Genomic DNA, 11,409 nt, shown 5'->3' on the forward strand with positions numbered 1-11,409 from the left:
TATTATAAGCTAACCCACTGGGCACATACATAGAACATCATCAGACGGCTTCTGAACGTAGCCAAGTAAACGAATGAACTGTCAAAATCAGCTGGAGCTAAACAAGATTTTGCGAAGTTACGTAAAATTTATTTCTTCGGTGGATCCTGAAAGGTAATATCAAAAACAGAACCGATTCCAGAATGTTATTTATTTTGGCTTTCTACAAACATAAATTCCGACAATTGGAATTGTTTACGTCTAATTCTGCTTTTAGGTTTTAGACAAAATGAGCATACTAACCACGAAATACTACGATAACCCAGAGGGGAGCGATTTGTTTGGAAAAATGGTGGCCACCAACAAATATGCTCTAGCTACCGGACTCGGTTGGTCCTCGATTGAAATTATTATGGTTTCCAAACCGAAAGGTGTATTACCATCTCTCGCGCGTTACGTTTACTTCACCGGCCCTTTCATGGGAATGGCTTCAGCCTTCACCGTCGGCGCTTATACTGCGAATCGGCTTCGTGGCAAGGACGATATGTGAGTATAGGACATAAGTTAGGTTGTTGTTGCTTATAATCAAATCGACCATATGATAAAAGTATGTAGCACTATAATCTCGACCCATTTTGAGATGAAATATGGAAATCGGTTTCTATTCTCTTGAAACGATCGTTTATCTTTTCGATTCGACAATAAGATTCAATCATCCACTCTGATCTGAAAGTTTCATTGGAAATAAATAATTCCATAAAATTCATGTCAGTTCAATAAAAGCTTCTGTTAGAATCATACGTGTTTTCAAAATACATCTAACCTTGAGGTCGTTCGACGGGAGAAATTTAAAAATTCAGTCTAAGGCTGTTTTTTTTCCTAAGAAAATTAAAACTTTTTTCGTATTATTTATTTTACCCCGACTTTAACCATTTTGGTTGTTCACCAAGAATAAAACTTTGTTCCAGAAAGTTATTTTATACAACTCTATAAATAATAATCCATTCATATTTTAAACACTAATCTGACAACTATCATTTTGCTCATGACTAGAATGAATTACGTTGTGGGTGGCTTCGCCTCCGGTGGTGTGTATGGAGCCTGGAGACGCAGTGTCGTGGCTGGGCTTGTGTCCGGACTAATCTTTAGCATTGCGGGTGCTGTCAAAAAGATGTCCATCGACGAGGGATGGGAGTTTTTCCCGGAAGTAACGAAACACGCCTATGGCTCACTTAATCCAAAGCGATATGATTTCACACTAACTCAGGAACGAGAACGAGGATGGACCACCGGCAAGTAGAAGGTGATCCCGGATTCGGTTGGTGAATGTGATGTTGGAATCAGAAGAATTTAGAAATATATGCAGTACAAAATATGAACCGAGCATTATATGTGTTTTGAATAGAGAAAATATCCATGCAGTTTAATTAATGTTATCTAAATATGGACTGAATTGTATATTGAGGAGTATTAATCCATGTCACTTTTTATATTTCCGTAACGTTCAACGGACCAATAACTACAACAACAATGCTAGGAAATAAAAGGGATAAGTGTTTATAAGTAATGTAAAGCAGCTGAAAGTATTTTCAATTGTCTATTCTGCTTTCTTCAAACCATCAAAAACATGCATCGCTATGCAATACCTCTGCCAATAACAATGATCTTCGTACAGATTGTGCAAAAATGCTGAAACCTGGTTTGCTGTCTGCTCAAGCAAAAGCGGAAGGTATGCGTCATATTCTGCATGCAAGAGACGCAAAGATCTACAGAAAGCATGAGTAGAATAAGTCATTTGCGTAGAAAAATGGGCTGCGCACAACAATAGCCGATCGTATCAGTGATATAAGTAGGTAAACAGGTAAGACAGCATTCGTCGGTCTTAATCGGATCGAAAAAAAGCTGAAGGAATGCAAAGAACTGAAAGAACACCGATATGCTTATGCATCCACCAAACTGAGAACGTGTGCTCGCGACCAGCATGTTTTACCAGTGTTTGCGGCAAACACTGCAACAATCGTTTTCGGCAGAAAATTTCACCTAGTGGTCAATTGTTTTCATTTCAGCGAGACTGGCTGAACAGCTTTGACTAGGTTGGATATTTCCAACTGTTTGTGCTTTTCTGTTTGTTCTTCACATTCTGATTCTTCTACTTCTGGTTGACGTCATCTCACTTGAGTCGCCAATGTACAGATAAAAATTCTTTTTTTGAGAAGTACTCGATTTTTCACCGCACAAACGAGATACGGCATGCTAACTTGTTGAGAGTTTCATCGGAAGTGTTAAAAATTGTTGCAAAGAGCGATTGCACCGCTTTCACACAACCAAACATGATTAATTAAACCGGGTATAAATAAACGACATACTAGAAAAATGGCGTATGAAATTCATATAGTTATGTATTCTGAGATCATTTACATTCATACTTTAAATGACGACAATTCACACCATAAAGTAGCACAGCCGATTCGTGGAGAACGGAAACATCTTCTAAATGTATGGTTCATATTAGTAGATGGCCAAACAAATTTACTTTAGCTATACTGGTTTCGAATTCAGGTTCAGGAAGTAGTGATCTAAAATTCCGAAACGAAACTCACAAAAATTACTCAGAAATAAATTAACGTTTGAGTACAGTTAATAGTACGAGGAAGCCAAAGCAGGTGAACGAGGATGATGCCCAAGTAATTAAAACCTAAACCGTTGGTAGCGATGCTCATGTGCTTCATGTAAGGCCATTTCACAGCGATTTCGGTCTTCAGTCGCTTCATTAATGCATGATAATACTGACTTTTTTCTGATTTAACTTTCAGTCAAACACGTACCTGAATGGCGCTTACGTTCCTCTTTCTATCCCTAAATAAGTATGTGCGGGATCCAGCGGCAGGATATCTTTCTCATCTGAAGAATCATGCTCAACTAATACAAGCTCGTGAACTTTCTCTTTTCGGTCATCCAGTACAGTTTTATGTATTATTATTATTGTCATTTATTTGTTCCCCCGGATTCATCCTCCATTTTATGTGTTTTTGGCTTTGTTCTGCTTCGTAGGGCCTGCCGCTGCGTGCTTTATCGGCAGTGGAGTTTTGACCATGACGTAACTCTCAAACCTTCTATCTCACGGTGTAAGCCACAGGATCCACAGCCCCGTAATATTTTTTTTTTTCGTTTCTGTTTCTGGATTCGGAAGGGGCCAAAACCCTTCGTCCTCCACCCTGGGCACGTGGCTATCGGTAACATTTAAAATATAGAAACCGATGAATCATGTGAAATAACATTTCAATTTACTAAATACTCTCATATCAACAAAGAACTAATGAATCCTTCATGGATGGAAAAGAACAATTAATTCACTTGAATAATATTTATGCTTATTTTCCTTAAAAATTAGATACAAGTTTTCGTATCGATGGGATATTTCATCGTGCTAATTTTGATTAGTGTATTCCATGTCGTTGCAGGATCATTTCTAATCATTTCATAATTTTGACATTTCCAGTAGATTTGGTAAATAAGTGACACTTCAATATGGTAAAATTGGGATGCCAAAACTCTTGTAACGCTTTTTAACACCTATAACTTTAGAACTAATTGGCTCAAGAGGCACGTTCCCAATTAGTTCTGAAGTTATAGGTGTTAAAAAGCGTTACAAGAGTTTTGGTATCCCAATTTTAACATATTGAAGGGTCACTTATTTGCAAACACCTTCGTAACACCTATAACTTACAAAAAAGTGACGCATGTAACGCTTCATAACACCTATGATTCACATAAAATAACGCATGTAACGTTTCGTAACGTTTATAACTTACAAAACGGTAACGTTTGTAACGCCTGTAACACTTCGTAACGTCATAACTCACAAATAAGTCATGCATATAACGGATTCTTAGTTTCAGTAGGATCCATAGTACTAGCCATGCAATGCTTCTGTACGCTAAGAATAGGCTGCGAAGTCTGTTGAAATAGAAAGGCCAAATTCCACAAAAGCTATGTAATGCCAAGACTTTGCTTTTTATGTAACGCTTCGTAACGCCTAAAACATACTTAAGAGTAACGCATGTAACGCTTCGTAACATCATAACTCACAAAAAATAATGCATGCAACGTTTCGTAACGCTTATAACTTAAAAAACATTAATGTTTGTAACGCTTCGTAACTCCTATAACTTACAAAACAGCAACGTTTGTAAAGCTTCATAACGCCTAATTTACTACAAAGTAACGCACGTAACAGTTAATAACACTTATAACTTACAAAACAGCAACGATTGTAACGCTTCCTAACGCCTGTAACTTACTTAAGAGTAACGCATGTAACGCTTCGTAACATCATAACTCACAAAAAATAATGCATGCAACGTTTCGTAACGCTTATAACTTAAAAACCATTAATGTTTGTAACGCTTCGTAACTCGTATAACTTACAAAACAGCAACGTTTGTAAAGCTTCATAACGCCTAATTTACTACAAAGTAACGCACGTAACAGTTAATAACACTTATAACTTACAAAACAGTAACGTTTGTAACACTTCGTAACGCCTGTAACGTACGAAAAAGTAACGCATGTAATGCTCCGTATCATCATAACTCACAAATAAGTAACGTATATAACGGATTCTTAGTTTCAGTAGGATCCATAGTACTAGCCATGCAATGATTCTGTACGCTAAGTATAGGCTGTGAAGTCTGTTGAAATAGGAAGGCCAAATTCCACAAAAGGAATGTAATGCCAAGACTTTGCTTTTTATGTAACGCTTCGTAACGCCTATAACATACTAAAAAGTAATGCATGTAATGCTTCGTAACGCTTATAACTTACAAAACAGTAACGTTTGTAACGCTGCCTAACGCCTGTAACTTACTAAAAAGTAACGCATGTAACGCTTCGTAACGTCATAACTCAAAAAAATAATGCATGTAACGTTTCGTAACGCTTATAACTTACAAAACAGCAACGTTTGTAACGCTTCGTAACGCCTATAACTTACAAAACAGCATCGTTTGTAACGCTTCGTAACACCTAATTTACTACAAAGTAACGCACGCAACGCCCCATAACACTTATAATTTACAAAATAGTAACGCATGTAACACTTCGTAACGTCTATAGCTTACAAAAAAGTAACGCTTCGTAACGTTTATAACTTACTGAAAAAGTTTTAAAAAAGTAACATATATACCGCTTCGTAATGCCCATAACTTACATAAAGTAACGCATGTAACGCTTCGTGACATCTATAATTTACAAACGAGCGAAATATATAAAAATTCGTTAGAACTATAACTTCCTTGAAAGTAACGTGTTGTAACTCGTTCACCGCAAGAATCTAGCCCTTATAACGGTTTTGAACATTCATAATTTCCACAAAATAACTAATATGATTTGTAGCCCTCAATTTAAGAAAATTATCGTATGCAACACTTTCTAGCTTTTTTAACTTAACAGGAATTCGGAAGGAGCCATGGCCTCTCGGGCACCCCTCTAGGTACGGGACTGGATTTGCCGTTGCAGAACCATTTAAAACATACAATAACCACAGCATTTATTGTGGAAATAACACAGGAATATTTTTCAATGTATTGTGAAAGATAAACTCAAGAAATTTTTCATGCATCGTAATTGGGGATGTCGGTCTTTTCTAATTATTCTATTATTAAATAATCGAGTATAATTTTCTAACTATTCGATTAAATTTTTGTCGATCATCTAGGTTAATTATCTAATACTCGATTAATTAATCGAATATTGTTATTGAATTTTTCAAATCACTGAATTAGCTTAATAGTCGAATTCAGTGAAGTAGGTTCAGCGTCAACATTACCTCTCCTCCTTATTATTTGAAATTTTATATTTTTCTGTGAAAACTATACGAGGGTAAATAATTATATTCCGTTGGTAGCAAGCTCTTTGAAGCTTGCTTCATTTAGAATTGGAACGCGTTATCAAACGGTATAAGGAAAAATTGACGACGATTCGGAAGCCTCAAGCCAATCGTCGGAGTGGAACTGTCGACCGGAAACTGCGTGGTAAGATTTTGAAGACGATTAAGAGGAATCCTAATCTGTCGAACCGTGATTTGGCTAGAAAATTCGGTGCTGCCCATAGTACCATGAGGAGAACTCGACTCCGGGAAGAAATCAAGTCGTATCGAGCTAGCAAACAGCATAATCGGACCATAAAACAGATTGGTGTGGTCCAAATTCGTGCTCGGAAACTATATGACCAGGTGCCGACCAAGTTCGACGGGTGTCTTCTGATGGACGATGAAACCTATGTCAAGGCTGACTTCGGGCGAATCCCAGGTCAAAAATTTTACTTGACAACGGCTCGGGACGATGTTCCAGCAAATTTAAATTTGTTATTGCCGACAAATTTGCAAGAAAATTTATGATTTGGTAGGGCATTTGCAGCTGTGGCAAAAAAAACCGAATGTTTTCGTTACAAATAAGACTATGATATCGGAACTATACCAAAAAGAGTGCCTCCAAAAACGAAATTTGCCGTTCATTCGATCCCACGACCAACCCGTAATATTTTGGCCAGATTTGACAAGCTGTCATTACGGCAAAGTCGTTCAAGAATGGTATGCAGAGAAAGGGGTCCAGTTTGATCCGAAAAACCTTAACCCACCCAACTGCTCCCAGTTCCGCCCTATTGAGAAATACTGGGCAACCATTAAGAGGAGACTCAAGGCAAAGGGAAAGGTTGTCAAAGACATCAATCAGATGACGACCTGGTGGAATAAGATAGCTAAAACGATGGACGAAGAAGGTGTGCGCCTCCTAATGAGCCGTGTTACAGGAAAAATTCGATTATTCCTTCAAAACCGTGTCGAACAATTTTATCCGTATTTTTTCTTAAAAGTATGAAGAAAACGCTACATTTGTACAAAAAAGATCTTGAATTCAATAATAAATTACTGAAATACAGGCAAATGTCTTTGTTCCGATTCTATCTGAAGCAAGCTTTAATAGTGAATGCATTGACTTTCTTGTATGTATTTAAAGTGTAGCAACTATTACCTTTGTGCTATTTTTCAGGGATAGCTAAATATACACAATTTCTACTGCATTCCTAACAATTATAGACGTTCCGAAATATACAGTCATTAATACAGGGTCCGCCATCTAACATTTTTTTAACTAGCGGTTATTTCGACATTGGTAACTTTAATGTCACTTCTGATTTGACAGAAACTTAGTTTTATCCTTCCGCTGAACGAAAATGGTTGTGTATACGCGTTATCGCTTCGCCAACTGGGCTTGCGATCAGCTTGAAAAAGATGCCGATTTTTGCCAAAAAAAATCATCTTCTCGGATGATGCACATTTTCATCTCGGCGGGTATGTTAATAAGCAAAATTGTCGCATCTCGGGGACGGGCAGGTTATCATGGAGAAGCCGATGCATCCTCAGAGAATGACGGTTTGGTGCGGATTGTTGTCTGGGGGCATCATTGGGCGATTTTTCTTCGAAAATGAGGCAGGAGCCGCCGCCACGGTCAATGGCGAGCGCTACCGCGCCATGATTAGTGATTGGTTCTTCCCATTACTTGAAGAGGAAGACTTGGACACCATTTGGTTCCAACAAGACGGCGCTCCGTGCCACACAGCCAACGCTACGATCGATCTTCTGCGCACAGTCTTCGAAGATCGAATTATCAGTAGAAATTCAGATGTCGTTTGGCCGCCTCGGAGCTGTTGACGCCGTTAGACTATTATCTTTGGGGGGCTGTCAAAGATAAGTGTTATGACAATTCAATCCTTGAAGGACAACATTCGTGCAGCCATAGCTGAAATAAAGCTGCATACAATCGAAAATGTACTAAAAACTGGACCGACCGTATGATAATATTCCACAATTAACCGGAAGGATTGTACTTTGATATGAAAAATAAATTTTGTAATCGGATGAACGCATAGAAGGTACATGTTAAGGAGTCAAACCATAAAGAATCATTTTTAAGACCAATTAAATATATGAATTATCAATTGAAAAACTTACAGTCTTGCCTCACAATATAGAAAAACTGCGCTTTTTGAGTTACACAATAGTTACTAAAAGAGTGATATAAACTAACTTGAGAAGTTGTACGATCAGTATAAAATTTGCAGGACAGTAACTTAACGTGCTACTCGAGAGGATGGTTTGATCAAGATTTCAAGATTTATTTTGTTTTATGACTGTTTCATTGCGGATAGTCATGCAACCAGAAGCGGTACACAGTACACATCAAATATATTGAACATTAAATGTCAATAAATCTAAATTTTTTTCTGGAAGTTTTTTTGGCTCTTAGTCTTCTGAGAATTAAAGCATGTTATTAAGTTCTGTTTCTTCCTTTCTAGCGTCTTTGCAACGGCTGAAACCGGTTACGGTACATCCTACCTATTATGTCCTTTATGTTAAAATGAAGTAACCACGATTTTATCATATTTACTCACGAGAACATATTATTTAGAGATAGGAAAAATTCTTTCAAAACTCGTCCAACGTTTGGTTACGTGGATTACGATGGAAGGTAGAGTGTTCCTCTATTTTAGCCAAACAGTTATGCTTCGGTGACCTGCAGTTTCATTCTGCATTAATGCGGGATTGCAAAGTTGCTTTCGCCTAACGTGCTTCCGTGCGGGCTGGTTTCGTATCTGCTTCGGGGTCATACCGAGCTATAAACACACCTTACATTTACTGACTGCAAAGAATGCATTTTTAGGGTTATGTAGACACAAATGTTTTGCATTGTCCCTTGGGTTTGGGCACTCACGATAGCACACACCTGCGATGTTAGGCTTTTGTTCGTGTTTGATGAATGAGAAAATTTGACCGTTCCGGTCGATGGTCTGCCTGTAGGGGAGATGATATAAAACGTGAGAAAATATAAACATTGCTCATTTGGTAGCAACGAAATAATTTTAAAATGCACATTTTAATACTTCCAAAGAAGACTATCTCACTATACGTGTTTTGCCTTTCTCTGGTAATGGTATTATTGAGAAAAGGCTCATTATAGTTTTAGGCTGTGAATCATTTCGCGGTTAATTTTAACTTTTGGTTGAAATCTTACACTTGAGTGGTTATTTTGTGTCGAGTAGTTAAATTTAACTAAATCTGTGGCCCATTTCAAAGTTTGACGGACGGAAAGTTATTTGGGTTTATTTTCCACTGGAAATAATTTCAACTAAAGAACTTATATTAGAATTTTCATTGCAAGATTTTTTTCAGTGTCGGAAAATAACCATCGATCTGTCAAAAATAACCATGCTCTCGAGCAGGGTTATTTCTGACAACATCAAAATAACCACTCGAGTGTCAGATTTCAACCAAAAGTTAAAATTAACCGCGAAATGGTTCACAGCTTTAGTAGGATACTTGCTCGCTAGGGGAGTATGAGTAAACTCACGTTTTTTTTCAAGTTATGTGTTTAACGTAAGCGAAGTTTTCATTTTGAATAATTTCTGTCCCAAAACCTTTTTTTGATGCAGTGCGAAAATAAAATCTGTTTTAATTTTATAAACATCATTATTTCAAAAAAAATCGGAGCTCCGTGCAGCACATGTACATGTACGAACAACAAACCGCCTGGTAAGGTTCCAGCCTGGCTGAATTCCGGCAGCCGTCAAAAAACTTTGGCAAACTGTATCATTTTCTCACCGTTGAAAACGGCGGGTTCTAGCATTTATAACCTGTGACCGCCACGTTTACTCGGTCTGCTCAAAGCTGTATATCCACCTCCCAAGTAACAACGTATTATATAGCTACAATAATTCCACATTATATAAATTCGGTGCGACTCTCTTTAAATGCTATATAACTTTAAGAACTTTTATAATGTAAATATAAAGTGAAAATGTGCAATTATACGATCAATAAAAGATTATCTTTGTATAACATGTTAGTGTCATTCATAATGCTGGAAAAAAGTATGTAATTTTTCTTTATTGATTTAATCATTACATTCCAAATAACAATCAAATCTTATACATACACTGTGAATAGATATAAGACAACCAAGTCGTATGTCTTCTTTATATTTGTTTATATAAGGTATATAGGACTTAATTGTTACTTAAGATGTTACGAACTTCAGCAATTGAATCGAATAAAAATTGGAATTTGTGAAAAAATGTGTGATACACAAATTGAACGGCACTTACTGCCTTGATCAACAAGTTCCCGGAATCACCACCGTGCGCCGCTCTTAGTCACCCGATTATTTTTTCTGTTTTGGGTTGCCACATCTGTCATTGATATTCTATCAAATTTTCAGCTTGATATCTGGACATTTGTAAAAGTTACGCTGTATTGAGTACATCTGCGATTGTGCGTGTCCTCCATTTTGTATAATTTTCAAAATAAAATTGAATTTGCAACGACGGGTTTGCATTAAATTTTGCGTTAAAAACAGTTTCGATGGTGCGACGATATTGCAAATGTTAGCAGAGTGTTTCGGTAACGATACTCTGAAGCAAACAGTCGTATATCAGTGGCACGAACGTTTCCGAAGTGGCCGTGAGTCTGTAAACGATGAAGAGAAACGGTAGGGCATCGACGATAACGCACCGTGACAAAATGCCATCGTTGTTCGTGAAAATTTGGCTAAAAACGAAACGAAGACCATTCAGCAACCACCGAATTCACCTGATTTGGCTCTCTGCGACTTTTTCCAATTCGGTCGACTCAAGAAACCGCTCCGTGGAACGCGTTTCAGCACCCAAGATGAGATTATGGAAAAATCGCAGATGGATCTGATGGCCATACCGAAAACTGAATATAAAAAATGTTTCGAGGATTCAATCAAGCGCTGGCATGAGTGTGTTGCAGTTGATGGGGAGTACTTTGAAAGGGACAATATCGATAATGATGAATAATCTTGTATTTTTAATATTCTATATACACACACCAAAAAAATTTTAATTTTACAGGTGACTTAATCCCTCATACGGTGTAATTCATAAAGACCTAATTTGTCAAATGACGGAAAATCTCATTTGTAATGAATTAATGTTAGATGAGCTTGAATTTTACTGGTTTCGACTGTATGAATTCAAATGCACCTTTTATCAGCCAAGCAGATGCATGCTTCTGTGGCCCGGTCGATTAACAGACGTACTCGCTATCCAATGATTCTCGGTTCAAGTCGCGCGACGGTTGCTCTTAGTATTCTTTTTTTTATTTCAATGAGTTTCATGTATAGAGTTTTATACACAATATTAAATGTTCTTCCACGTAAATTTGTGTGAGCTGCGACGCTCCATTTATGTGCATCTAATAAGATGTAAAATCACAGGGTTTTTTTTAACTGTGCAGTCTGCTCTGTAAATAAATGTATACATTACTACTATTTGCACTATGTAAGTGAAAGTCGGTAATCAATTTTACTTCGGTATTACCAACAACTATTATTAAATTAAAGAACTTTTCTACAT

At 37.3% G+C, this 11,409-nt stretch overlaps 1 protein-coding gene across 1 annotated transcript; it reads left to right on the plus strand.

Moving 5' to 3' along the window:
* LOC131435004 (uncharacterized) lies at positions 1-1,358 on the plus strand. Its single transcript, XM_058602443.1, has 3 exons — positions 1-153; positions 257-525; positions 1,033-1,358. The coding sequence occupies exons 2-3, from the start codon at positions 269-271 to the stop codon at positions 1,277-1,279; spliced, it is 504 nt and encodes a 167-aa protein (XP_058458426.1). The 5' UTR covers positions 1-153; positions 257-268; the 3' UTR covers positions 1,280-1,358.
* The last annotated feature ends 10,051 nt before the right edge of the window (positions 1,359-11,409 follow it).

This window comes from Malaya genurostris, chromosome 3 (genome assembly GCF_030247185.1).
Source record: "Malaya genurostris strain Urasoe2022 chromosome 3, Malgen_1.1, whole genome shotgun sequence".
NCBI classification, from domain to species: domain Eukaryota; kingdom Metazoa; phylum Arthropoda; class Insecta; order Diptera; family Culicidae; genus Malaya; species Malaya genurostris.

What these genes read in the sequence shown, in the direction of transcription:
- LOC131435004 (XM_058602443.1), top strand. Translation starts at nt 269, where the DNA reads ATGAGCATACTAACCACGAAATACTACGATAACCCAGAGGGGAGCGAT. An exon ending in CTTCGTGGCAAGGACGATAT is followed by an intron (nt 526 to 1,032) that starts GTGAGTATAGGA and finishes GCTCATGACTAG; the next exon opens with AATGAATTACGTTGTGGGTG.